The following is a 13802-nucleotide window of genomic DNA, read 5'->3' as shown; positions in this document are numbered from 1 at the left end:
TGTTGAAGATGTACCACCCTCAGCACGGCATACTTCAGAAACGGAATCAAAAACCCATCCCGAAAAAGAGAATGACGCCGTTGGGGATGATGTCGCATTGTCATATATGCGGTTGAAGAACAGCCACTCACCCAGGGAGAGTGAGGATGGCTCCAACATCATCAAGTACGCCGCGCCGGAGCACATGAAATGTGAGGTGGCCAGAACTGACGCATTGTTTCTTCACAGTATCGTACATGTCGCATGCTTCCGGCCTGAGGTTCAGATGTTCGGCCGTGAGCACCTGCTCTCTGACAAGCTCAATGAGATTGAGACCAGAGAACTCGTGTTTCAAGTGGAGATCAATGACCTTCTTGTCGGGGAGATGGTGCAGGAATGCGTAGAGGATCAAGCCAAGTGCCTCCTCCGCGGGCTCTTGGCAACAAGGGCTGGCACCTCAGTAAGTCAAGTCCATCACCTAAGCGTCGCGCTTAATACTAAACAGCTCTTCATTAAGAACAAAAGCCCAACGATAATCTTTGTAGCGTATGATCTAGGATCTGTCGTTGTTAAGATGGTAAGTTAGGCCTGCATTATAAACCCAACTTTCAGTGCTAGTTACTCACACTAGGCAATTTACTGGAATGACAGGCTCTCTACTTGGCAGCCAGCTTTCCAAGCATGTATCCGGATATTTTCTTTGATACCAGAAGAATAGTAAGGATAGAGTCTAGGATGATTTGATTCCATGTGAAGGCTAACGAAGTTAAGGTATTTTCAGGATGTCCACAACGTGGGGTGAATGAAAGCGAGTTGGCTGTCAAGCTCGGCAATTTTCTGGTCGATCAAAGCAACGAAAAGGCCATGTTCAGCATCATTTCCACGTCTATACGCAGTCTTGCAGCTTGAATTTTTAGAACAAATCAGCTGTTCTTGATGTCCAAAATCAGTCTTCGCTGCCTCATTATCAGCCTACATGCCCCCAGCGAGAAGCAGGAGACATTGCATCATGTGAGACAGGAGGTTCTAGACCGAATCTCAACAGCCAGCGATTCTGACAAGTGAAGTAGACTCTGGATGAATTCACTGCGACTATGGGACTGCCATCTGAAGTTATCATCCAAGAAACAGTTAGAGTGCTATCAAAGAAAGAACTACCCATGGAGTGGAGGTTCTGCAACCTATCTAAAACGATTTCCAAGCATTTTTTGGGTAAGTCTGTTCACTACAGTGAGAAGAATTTTGCAAAGTATCAATGAACTAACTCATGCCAGTCTCTTCGTTGCTTGCCCCATGGGTCGCCACAGAGAAATTTCTCCTTTCCATTTCTGCCCATTCGCGCCAGCTGCGGCCCAGGAGCCAGGATGAAGACACTCATGGGCTAGGACCGAAAATTGAGTCAAGCCCTTCTTACCGAGAATGGACAAGCTCTATTGGGAACAAGATTATCTACGTCCACGGTGACTCAACTACAACGACTCACGACGTGGCCGACTATATCTTTGCTTCACATGTAAAGACTCTGAGAGAAAGCGAGACCTTTTCTACGAATCGGGCCTACATGTATACATTTGACTCACGAGATCCTCTTCATGATTCAATTCCAAGCCTGGTTGCTGGCATGCTTCTTCAATCTGTCGTCAGCCGAGGGTGTCGAAGGGACGAGTGTCAACAGCTGCAAGAACCATTCCTTATGCGTGAGCAACCCCATTCAAAGTACTTCATATGAAATATTGAGAGTGCTAACTAATTGATGCAACAGAGGCTGGTTGGGGAGACACCTCATGTCAAGTGGCTTTGGAGACACTTAAGATGACGTGCCTCGGTCAAGGACTAGTCTTACTTCTTCATGACTTTGATGAGTGCAACTCGGATAGTAGAAGGCGATTCCTAGAATACTATGGAGACATAGCGGACAAGACTGAGCATGAATTCAAGCTGATAATCACTTCGAGAAAGCCTGATATTCTGTTGTCAGAGCTTGCAGCATGGCCTAAGCTGAATGTGGACGAGCTCCCTTCGAAAGCCACCACCCCAATCATCAGAGTCACCCAAAAATCCGATTCGTCGATTACAGTTTCAAACATGGAAGATGCGGTATGGAAGCATCTTCATGGTCTTCGTACTCACCATGAAGACTCGACGCTTCAGACAATCCTTCGAATCGTCCAAAACTACACGGGCTGGCCCGAACTCCGATCAAGAGCATCTCTGACGGTAGCCTCTCGACTTTTACAATCTGTCTCTCCTACCGACACTGTCAGAACCTTTCTGCACAGATTACTGAAATCTAGTGATCACTTAGAGGATGTTAAGTGGGCCTTGAGCTGGTTACTTTGTAGTTATCGACCGCTGAACGGACAAGAGTTTGCCTTTGTCTGCAACAGGAGACGCCCTTACGAGCCGCGCGATGAGGAGGATGCTGGTTCACTCTGGGTTTCAGTTGATCTGGCATCAAGTCTGCCGACATGGCTGATCTCTGTGCTTCGTATTCTCGTTGACACAGAGAAGGAGCCGGTTGAGATCCGTGGTGATGTCAGGAACCTTTTGGAGCACGACCCCGGAGCCGAAGAATGCATATGGGACGAGGTCAAATCGACGGCACATTATACTCTGTTCGAGTTCTGTGCCAACTATCTCACAGCAAAGCACACTGTTGAGAAGTTGGAAGTCGTGCTCAAGAACTATAACACACTGTGGCAAACCAATCAGCAGGGAAAGAAACCCACTGCGCCCTTGGACTGCGACAACAACGACATCGTCTACTATGCCATACAGGCACTGCCTTATCATATGTCCAAGCTGAGAGACTCTGCCTCGGCATTGAAAAGATTTTGCGCTCACGGGGGAGGGAGAGCTTCGACCGTATGGGCAAAGTTGTACTGGGCAATGAGCAGCTTGCGAACCAGCAACCCACCAGCATCGGCACAAGGGGTTTTGGGTGGCCTTGGATTGACTCCTTTTGCGGAGGTGAGAGAAGAAGCAATTGAAGTGAGGGCAGAATACGCTCTCATGAAAATCCTCCAAGGCAGAGGGGGCGAGATATGGTTGCTCCTTGATGAAGGGCAGTTCTCGCTCTTTGCCTTGGAAGATATTCTCGCCACTTCCATTCAAGCTGGTGAGGAAGAAACAGCCCGAAAAGCAGCAAAAGGCATAACATCAGACCCCAATTGGAGGACTAAAGCCTTCTCGTCGATGGAAAAGGCAATCTGGGCAGCAACGTGGCTAGGAATGTCAGCCCTCGTGGATGATCTATTGCACGCTGGAATTAGCCCGAACTTGACTTCGATGCCCCATGAGGCTGCATACAGCACTTTGCGGCATCCAAGTCTCATCTATATGGCCACGAGTCGTGGTCACATAGATGTTGTCCGGTCTCTCATGAACCATGGAGCGAAGATAGACGTCATTGGGCCAGGTCAAGAAGACAATCTCCTTGCCGCTGCGTTCTCCGGGCATCTTGACTTGATCCGGCTTTTCTCCAGTCCTGCTGACTCTCCTAAGATGCTGCATCGCAAGAGTTCTGGTCATTTCGTGGCAGCTGAAAGGGGACATTGGCGGGCGGTGAGCTTGCTGATTCAACTTGGGGCAGATCCTAATTCATCCCGTGGCTCGCCCTCCGACGACTACCGCGAATGGAGTCCTCTCGCGATAGCATGCAGAAACCAGTGGCCAAAGACAATGGAGGCGCTCTTGCAAGAAGGCGCCGACCCAAACATTCTGGGGCCGTATGGTGTGGATACGCCGCTTTGGTTTTGCACCGTCGATGAGCCCAACCTCCAATGTGTTCGTTGTCTGGTGCAATTCGGAGCGGATTCCAACCATGACAACTTCTCTCCGCCGTTACTACACGAGATGGCAAAGTCGGCACACAAAGTCAACATTCTCATCGATATTTGCGACATGCTCCTTTCAGGCAAGAGTGCGATCAACATTAATGCAGCAGCCGCCGACGGCGAAACTGCTCTGATGCAAGCATGCCGTACGGGAAAAATGCCACTCGTTCGCTGGCTACTTACAAAAAACGCAAACATCAATGCTGTCAACGATTCTGGACAAGATGCTATGAGATGTGCCATCTGGCATGGCCGACTGGACATCGTGGCAGAACTCCTCAAGCACAATCCTGAGGGGTGTCAACTTGTCCCGGCTGCTACTGATGATCCTGTCAACACTTTTGGACCATTCACTTATCTCACATTGGCTGCGCATAGTGGAAGAACTGAAATAGTTGAGCTATTGGTGTCAAAGGGGCTTGATGTGAACCAGCTCGATGGCTGGCAAATGCCGCCTGTCCGTTACGCGATCGACAGATCCAAATTGGTCACTGACACGAGGCTATTTCGACAGCTGATCGAAAATGGAGCCAAGCTGGGCGATGTCGTGCACGGGGAAAGTCTCTTGCACCGCGCTATCGGCGCACCTCTGGATTATCTGACAGTTCTCCTGGAATTCCGAAGAGACATCGAAATTGATGTTCTTGATTTCTCGAAGGCCACGGCCTTCCACTATGCCTCATCTTGCTCGCGGATGGATCACATGCGGATACTCACCAGAGCAGGCGCCGACATCAACATCGCAAATGGTCAAGGATATACAGCATTGCATGACGCTGCGTACAGGAACGACCTTGACGTCACTTCATTTATTCTTGCACAGCCAGAAGTAAAAGTCAACATCACCGCGCCGAGTTACGGCACTGCGCTTCATATGGCTTGCAAGAGGTTAAATGTTGAGGTCATACGGAGTCTCATATCTCACGGGGCGGACACCAACGCTATTGCTTTCAACTACGTCAATGGCACGCCGTTGATGTCGACTATGCTATCCAATGAGGATGCAGTCCGCGATAGGGACGCCCAAAAGGTGGACATGGTAGTCCGTATGCTTGTCTCTAACAAAGCCGATATCCAACAGACTATGTGCGGATCTGCGTTCACATTTGATACAGCATTCCAGGGTGCATGTTTCAACGCTGGTGTTGCTACAATCAACTTTCTTCTCGACGAAGGAGCTTCTGTCCAGCATTCCGATGCCTTAGGGCGGTTGCCTCTTCACTTTGCGGCCGCAAACGGCATTGAAAATTTTCTAGCCGTCATGCTGACCTATAGGGGCGATATGATGGCCACGGATAAGGAGGGAAAGACTTGCTTGCACTGGGCAGCACAATTTGGAAATTTACAGACAGTCAAGTTCATCATAGATCGCCTCCGTGGTGCAGACGTAGACTGCAAAGATAGCGATGGATGGACTCCACTCTGCTGGGCAGCGCGCGGGTCGAAGCCTGCAGACTTTGGCAAGATGAGGTCAGAAAAGCCAGACTTCCTGAACGTCATTTGCACGCTTCTCCGACACGGCGCGAGCTGTGAAACAGTATGCAACCTCTTCGACGACGAAGGCACTGGCACCATTCAGAAGACAGCACTGGATTTGGCCCGGCTGTGTGGTTCGGGTGTCGAAATTAGTAGCGCACTGGAACCCAAAGTTGGCAGTTCAGGCAGCGAAACTGCAGCATCGAATCGCCGATACGTTCTACAGAGACACATTTGCCACGCGTGTTTGGTGGTAATGTGGCCCAAATTGCCTCCCTCTATTACGCATCTAACAAGCCTTTAGACGATAGCAGGCCCATTATTCGGGTGCAAAACTTGCAACGCCCTCGCCTTTTGCAACAAATGTGTCCAGCACTTCGAGACATACCATTCAAGCGAAACGCAAAAGGATGGGAAATTGCATGTTGCTGAGAAGAGTACTGTCGACATATATCGGAATGCAACGCTCGATGTTGATCTGAATGCGGACCATGCAACGAAGACGTCAACATCAGCTCAAGATGGACTGCAGGAACAATCAGAAAACGGGGGATTGAGTGAAGAATATGATTCAAGCCTTGACCTCGACTTTGATTTGGATGGATTGGGCGAAGGTCTTTCATGAGCGCCCTCGACAATCAAACAGATCCAGTCCTGATGAATTTCAAGATCAACTATGAATACTTACGGACCTTCATTACATTCCAAAATCTAGACCTTGTGAACTACACTCTGTGATCCTGTGGGCATTTTGTCGGGATGTGGTTTCCGATCAGCTTTCACTCGCGGACGTGCATGTAAGCATGACAGTGGTCTTCGCTAGGTATATTCTCCACACCGAGCAAGATTTATCCAGTTGGTTTGCAAAATTCGTTGCCAAGAATCGAGTATGCAGGACAAAAGCGATTCCAGACATACCTCCGCCAGAATCGAAATGCATCTACGATGGCTCGAGTGTAAGTCTTCTCATATACGACAGACGTTAGAGGTTGAAACGAGCCGCGAGGAAACTTTACGCTATCGCAGGCTATCAGCTGAAGTGGAGACATGGGTTGTAATGTGGAACCACCCATGATTCACAAGAGAAGGCCAGCAAATGGAAACTGTCAAACAACAAATGTAGGCAGGTTCAACAGAAGATGCGGTGGAGATTTTGAGGCCTATTGTTCAAAAAACAATAACGGAACCTTCTCCTGCTTTGAGCCCGTGATAATAAAGCTCCGAGGTTTTGTCAGCGGATGTTAGAAAACGCTCACGCGTGGGACCGCATGTACAATCCTAACAAGCTGCTACTGCTGCTGGGGCCACAAGTCTTGGGGAACCACACACTACGAGCTCCATTCCTGAAGAGTCAAAGTCATAACTCCTCTAGCTTGATGGATAACGCTGCAATGGAATCACAAGCGCTAAAATTCGGGCAAACGGGCGCCGACTCGAGTTTGTCGTCCAAGACCTAGTCGACGAATGAGCGTATGCTTCCACATTAGTGACCAATGATAGCAGCCTGAAAGACAAGATTGGCAGGCTTGAAGGCTCAAGATTTCTCAAAACCCGCTGCAAACGCAACTCGTCCACGCAGGGTAGTGGGTGGCCTCGGTTAGAACTTCCCCACCTCACCGACTCTCCTGGGAGGCTCCATCTTCATCTTATCAGATCCGCTCCCGCATGGCGCCAAGCAAAAGGCAAAATTGTATCTGATCCGTTGCCAACCGCTTGTGCCAAGTCGGCGCGATGCGATGAGGAAGAGGGTCCCAGGGGACCTCATGATGGAAGCTTGTTGGTCAGACTGGTGATCTACACGCCCGCGCGGGCTACCCTTCGGCGCGGAATTCCTGCAGTCTATGGTAATACGACGTTGGGTGTCCACCATTCACTGACGAGCTCCCCTTTTCGGAAATCTTGGACGATTCTCACGGCGAAGAGTTCGCCCGACCAGCCAACAGAACAGCGTTGCCAAGTAGTGTTTAGTGGACCTGTCTCGCGCAAAGTCGGAACTGACACAAGTTTGTTGGTGACAACAAGACCGCCCAGCCCTGGCTAGATGAAGTCGTTGAACATTTTTCTTTGCTGTGCCACTGATTTATCCCTGTGGCTCGTCCGATGCCGGCTGGATGGAGCTGGTCAGTCCAGAACCTCGCGCGGTCTTTCTCGTTCGGTTCACATATTCCGTGATATATTGGCGTGGTTGAGGAACGTTACGTAAAACATGCATGAACCTTCGTATAAGCTTCTTTTTGGACGAAAATTGGGCCGTAGCCTTACCTTGTGGATGCTTACATATAGATAGTGCTCCTTCGTCCATGCTTTTCATGGGTTCTGTCCTATGGATCACCGTTCATCCTAAGCTCCCAAGCCGAGACCCTTCTCTTGGCGCCAACCTCAGCTGCCCGTCACCATGAGCGCGCCCACAGTCCAGCCAGCTCCGGCTGAGAACCACAGCCAAAGCCAGAGCCTTGACGAGAAGAGCCCTGGAAAAACAACAACCGAGATCAGCGCCGACAACTCTGACGCTGAAGATGAGAAAACGGAACCCCAAAATGGTGTCAAGAAGATCCAGGCCATTACTTCCGCGTGGTCGTGGAGAGCGCTGATTCTCACTTACATCTTGTGGGTTCCCTCAGAGTACCTTATCAATGCAATTGACACCGCTGACACGATGACATGATTGTAGCATCTGGATCACCTCCTACACACATTCCATGCAGCAGCAGATGAACAGCAACCTTGCCCCCTATGTAACATCATCGTTCCAGCGCCATGGCCTCACTGCCACTACTGGTATCGTCGCCTCAATCGCTGGCGGCGTTTCTCAATTGCCATTCGCCAAGATCCTTAATGTCTTCGGTCGTATGGAGGCATACATTCTTGCTCATGCTCTTTGCTGCTTTGGTCTGATTCTGATGGCCGTTTGCCGCAACGTCGAGACGTATGCCGCTGCGCAGGTAAGATGCACTTGTCCCAAGCTATCGATTGCCTCCAGTACTGGGCTAATATCTTCAAGGTCTTTTGGACTGTTGGAAGTGGAGGAATTGGCTACATCCACACTGTCATCATCTCTGATACGACTTCCATCCGTAACCGTATGATCATTTACACCCTTAATTCGACCGCCTACATTGCGAACGCGTTCGCCGGTCCCGTCGTCGCCCAGCTATTTGTCGAGAAGAGCAGCTTTCGTTGGGCGTTCGGAGCCTTCGCCATCATCTTCCCCGCCTTCGGAATGCTCATTACCGGCATGCTTTGGTGGAACCTGCGCAAGGCCTACAAGATCGGCAAAGGTCCTGAGTTGACAAAGAGCGGCCGCAGCATTCAAGAGTCGTTGGTCTTCTATTTCAAGGAGTTTGACGGTTAGTACCCATCATTCATGGAATGTTTACGTTGATGCTTACTGTAGACCAGTCGTGGGCATGCTGCTGATCATGTTTGGCTTCTCTCTTTTCCTGCTGCCTTTCAGTTTGGTTCGGTATGCCGCAAAGGGATGGGTCTCTGGCCACATCATTGCCATGATCATCCTCGGAGTCTTTTGCCTAGTTCTCTTCGGACTCTGGGAGAGAATGTACGCCGATACACCTCTGGTCCCCTGGAAGAACCTCAAGGATCGGACTATTCTTGGCTCTGCCGCCACTGCTGGTGTCATCGCCCTGAGTTTCGGCACTTGGGATTCCTACTTCTCATCTTACCTCCAAGTTGTCCACCACCAGAGTATCAGCCAGGCAGGCTTCATTGGGAATATCTACACCATTGCTTCCTGCACGTGGGGACCGATCGTTGGACTGTAAGTTGCTTCCCAACTATCATCACAGCACATCGCTAACGGCTACCAGACTCATCCGCCAGACCCACCACTACAAGTGGATTGCCATGGCCGCCATTCCGGTTGCCTGCCTCTCAACTGGTCTTCTTATCCACTTCCGCACACCCGATACCTACATTGGGTACGTGATTATGTGCCAAATCCTAAAGGCTGTCTCCTCAGGAACCATTATCATCTGCGAACAACTGGCGGTCATGTCTGTGGTCAAGCACAATGAGGTATCGGTAATGCTGGCTTTGATCGGCCTTGCAACTTCAGTAGGTCGCTCCATTGGTCGTGCTATTTCTGGCGCCATCTGGACCAATGAATTCTTGGACAAGCTCATCAAGTTCTTGCCTGATGATGCCAAGAACGACGCTGTTACAATCTACGGAGATATCAAAGTTCAGCTTTCATATGCTTGGGGAAGCCCAATTAGGGCTGGAATTATTCAGGCCTATGGAGCGGTTCAGAGACACATGGTCATCTGCGGTGCAGCATTCATGCCGTTGGCGCTGGCTTGTGTGTTTTTGTGGAAGAATGTCAACGTGTCCAAGGTGCACCAGACGAAGGGTCAGGTTTTCTAAGAGACTGAATATGCCACCGTTGAACGAGAAACTATAGCCTGTTCTATTCTTGGAAATGAAAGTTATGGTGCGAAAAACTGCAACTCTCATAAGTGACCACCGGTGTGAAATCCTACTACATGATCATCATGGATGTTGAATGGAAGCAACAAGCTAACCTTTATAGCTTCAAGTGCAATCTGACAGTAGGCCTTGAGTGGTGATTGATCAGAAGTCCCTTGTAATAAAATCTCTCACGACTCTGTCACCGTTTCTCGAAAGAATACCACTTGGGCTCCAGAAGCTCCTGGCTAACTCTTCCGTTTCAATTTGAGGGAAGAAGGCAATTATGGGAGGTGTCTTCTCTGTGGAACTTTTTGATATCCTTGCAAATCTTATGAAAGACTTTCTTTTGAAGAAGTGAGAGGCCGATTGCTTTTCTGAGAGCAGTTTTAATAGCGCTTCCTCATTTTTAGGGTTGTGGATCTTAACCAGCTGATCTATACCAATGTGATGACTGGATATTATGTCAGTTTCGTCGTATATCCAGCGATTGCGCGATTCTTTGGTCCTAATATCAACAAGAACTCTTAGCGATGGATCAGCTCCGGCTTGGAGAACTAATTCCAGAACCTCGTATGCTTTCTCCAGCGCTGACGCCGCTGAGTACGCATCCGGGTCAAACAGCAATGAGCGTTCATGTCCTGCGATGTGATTCGCAAATCTGAGTAAATAGGCTTCCCAGATAGAAATTCTGTGCCGTGGTAGGCCGCCTGAGAGACTGACACCCATTATGAAATCACCTGGGTGAAGTCCCTTCTCATGTAACCATCTCACAAGACCAGGATTTCCCGAGACATATGCTGATAGTAGGATACTCGTATCAGGGGCGTCGATTAACGAAATCGAATCCGGATTCGAAGAGGCTAAACGCCAGCGCACGTACTCTTCTTCGCCATATACTATTGCCATATGCAAAATGGACAGCCGGACTCGTGTGTCCATTTCCATGGATTCAAGCCTTCGAATGTTCTGGGACCTTACATCTGCTAGCCAGACTGGTATAGATGAGCCACCTATATTCGAAGGAGTGGGCAGAAGAATTTCGTCCTCCGTCACATTGCCACATCCGTTCTTCTCGATATCTTCAATGTATTCCAGAGGTACTTGGTAACCGTACTTCAACCTCAACGTCGATAACGTGTCAAAGAAATGTTTATACATATCGAGTATGTCGTAGTTGTAACTGTGCCCTGTTGCCTGAGAAAGTGCCCGAGGAGCAAATTTCACCTCGGCAAGTTTAAGCCGACAGAATACTTCTGCTTGGCCTTGAATCGATTCGAAAGGCCCACAATCCAATTTTGGCAGCCATTCGTTCTTGAGAAAGTCTATGACACTTCGATGGAAAAAGCCGATTCGAGACGCAAAGAACGGTGCGTGGTGGCGAAGTCCGGGGTTTTCAACTTCAAGTAACCCTTGTGTCAGCAGGTGAAGTTGTTTTTGAGCAATAGAGACTCTTCTATCGATTTCTTGTTCATCATACGGATTTTTGCGCACGTTGAACGGAAATTCGGAAGCAGTCTGGAACCAATTGAATTCCGACAGCCACGTAAGGGTAAGGACATTGACACCGAAGCTCTCGGACCACCATTGGACAACCAGATTGAAAATGAAGTTTGATCTTAGTCTGAGCGTTTTCGAACTGTGGATATTGCTCAACATTCTCCTAAAGAGGCCATTGAGGTCCGTAGGACACTCATTCAGCAGTCGGACAATTTGGGTTTCGTCCTCGTAATCCAAGGCAGCATTGAGCAAAGACCTCACGACAAGGCTTGCCCAAAGAAACACTCCCTCTGCTTTGTCCGTGATCATTTCTGCCTGTTCGATACAAGCGGATCGAACTCCATCAAATGCCGTATCTTCCAGATGATGCTCAAATTGAGAGAGGGCAAAGTTCAGGATATCTGCCCGGGTGAGATGTTCTAACTTGACGAAAGGGTTATTTGATTGGAAGACATCTAAGAATGCCGTATAGGGCCTGCCCGAGCAGATAATTTTGACATAATCTGCCCGCGACCATGACAGTAGCTTGCCGGCAAAGTCCCTCTGATCTAGTGTGTCCCCTTCGTATTCATCAAGACCATCGATGAAGAAGCAGAAGGCATGATTCGAACACACCCCGACCCGAACTAATCGATCGAAGGCTTGGACGAGATTTGGAGACCTCTTCGCGTTCGACTCGGTCAAATAAGTGCCCGTAAACGGAGGGAAGATTTCTTCGATAAGCTCGGGGCTCTGTCGCAAGGTATGAAACAACATGGTGCGATAAAAACCTTCCAATGACTTCTGCAAGGCTGTGCCGGAATTCCAGAAGAATATGTTAACCTGAATGAGTTTTCTTCCGCTTGCCCAATTTCCTAAATGTTTGGCTACTCGTTGGTGATTGGCCAGAAACTTCATGAGTGTTGATTTTCCAGAGCCTGCCTTTCCTGTGATGAAGTACGAACCGCCTCCGATCGCAGTCAAGAAAGACAGAAAGCTCTCCGAGGTCATTCGTCTTTGCAGATTTTCTTCTTCGAGCTTTCTTCGACGCTCTTGGCGTGTGAAGGTGTCCGCGTCGCTGGTTTCGACATCGCTGTTCTCGGAACTGTGGCTTTGCCCCGAGCCCGAGTTTGTTTCGTCACTCGCAGCCCCCTGTCTTCGTGATTCGCCATCCGACGAACTGCCATCCTGTTTGAGTTCGACGTCTGAAGGGTTGGGCTTTTGAACCATCAAGGCAAACGTCTCAGCTGATGCGTCTTGTACGGTATCCTCCCTGCGAAACATATCATCGAAGTATAAAAAGCTGAGGACGCTGTTTTCGTTTCGTATAGCTTCATACAACGGCTTCAGCCGGCTCAAGATGTTGGCAAGATCTGCAAGTCCGCCCGATGCATCTGATTTTTGTGAATTGAGTCGGAAAGCTTCGCCTTCCACGGCTATATCGGGTGCAGTTGGTCCCCTTCCTGTTCCACGAAATTTGACGACATCGAGGATTTGATTCGACTCTTTTATCCGGTTAAGAGTGGCATTTGGCCTCGCATCGGTTTGCTGGCCTCTTAAAGCTTCTATGATCTCTTCCATCTTGGCGTGCGTCTTTTCTAATTCCGACGCATGCTTGTTCTCTAATCGGTTGCTTTCTTTTCGAATCGCCTCGAGCTGCGCGCGAATCGGTGCCTGACTTTGACTGAAACCAATGTTAGCTGCTGCATCCACTCTTTACCAGAGTCATGTATGGAATACCACATACCAGAAAAGAAGGCTGAGACGAAGCAAAATCTGCTGCTTGTATTGATCCAGACGATGTTCGATCGAGGCAATGTCTTTTTGCTTGCGAGCATTTGCAAAGGCAGCAGCAAAGCTTTTGAAGAGAGTCTTGTCTTTGACTTGAAGCTTATCCAGAAGCTCAAGTAAATCGCGTGATAAGCTTTGACACTGAGCCACAAGGCTTTGAAGTCCTGTATCCTTATTTCCTGACTGAGGTATGCTCAAATAGCCAGAAGCTTTCTCCAGATCCAGGACAACGTTGGCGATGTGGTTATTCTCTGACGTCGAACCAGAAGCGGACTTGTAGAGCTCATGGGCGCCTTTGACGATCTTGAAGGAAATATCGATGAATGTCAGGATACTAGAGGCAAGACCAGCCGCTTCCATTGTGGTGTCGATTTCCACGATGGCCTAACCGCCACCCGTCTTTCTATGATGACTCTGATGCAGGAGAGAAGAGGCTTTCGAGGCAACTGAGCGGGGGTGAGAAGCATCATCTGATCAGGCTGGGCAGCACACGGCGTAGTCTGCATCAGCACCTGAACATGCGACCAACGATTGGCCTTCATGCAACGTCCAACTTCATTGGAGGAGCGGCGACGTCAGCAACCACTTCGAACTCGGTTTCCGCGGTCGTATTTGGACTAATTAGAAAATGCCTTCTCTCACGTGACAGGTATGGCTGGGGAGTAATAAGTGGTAGCTCAATTGATCCGATGACAGCTGTGCACCTCAATAAGCTAAGCAGACCGGATACTTAAAAAACAAGCCCGCGGCGATGGAAGCTGACTCCATCACGGCATTCGTCAACGTTATCACTCACAAATGCTGCCATGTAACGACACA

At 49.2% G+C, this 13802-nt stretch overlaps 2 protein-coding genes across 2 annotated transcripts; one reads left to right on the top strand and one right to left on the bottom strand.

Moving 5' to 3' along the window:
• Window positions 1–7686: 7686 nt before the first annotated feature.
• On the top strand, window positions 7687–9671 carry COL26b_012590 (uncharacterized protein; the record flags this gene model as incomplete). The annotated part of the gene is made up of 5 exons (XM_053185232.1): window positions 7687–7898; window positions 7963–8233; window positions 8272–8638; window positions 8691–9066; window positions 9116–9671. 5 exons carry the CDS (start codon window positions 7687–7689, stop codon window positions 9669–9671), a joined length of 1782 nt encoding a protein of 593 aa, XP_053030818.1.
• Window positions 9672–12814: 3143 nt separating this feature from the next.
• Window positions 12815–13343, bottom strand: COL26b_012589 (uncharacterized protein; the record flags this gene model as incomplete). The annotated part of the gene is made up of 2 exons (XM_053185231.1): window positions 12815–12848; window positions 12940–13343. 2 exons carry the CDS (start codon window positions 13341–13343, stop codon window positions 12815–12817), a joined length of 438 nt encoding a protein of 145 aa, XP_053030817.1.
• Between the last annotated feature and the right edge of the window lie 459 nt (window positions 13344–13802).

The sequence above is a fragment of the Colletotrichum chrysophilum genome (assembly GCF_026319265.1).
Source record: "Colletotrichum chrysophilum strain AFK26 chromosome Unknown scaffold_182, whole genome shotgun sequence".
Classification (NCBI taxonomy): domain Eukaryota; kingdom Fungi; phylum Ascomycota; class Sordariomycetes; order Glomerellales; family Glomerellaceae; genus Colletotrichum; species Colletotrichum chrysophilum.
The sequence above is the reverse complement of the archived record's forward strand: the minus strand, read 5'-3'. Positions and strand labels throughout refer to the sequence as shown.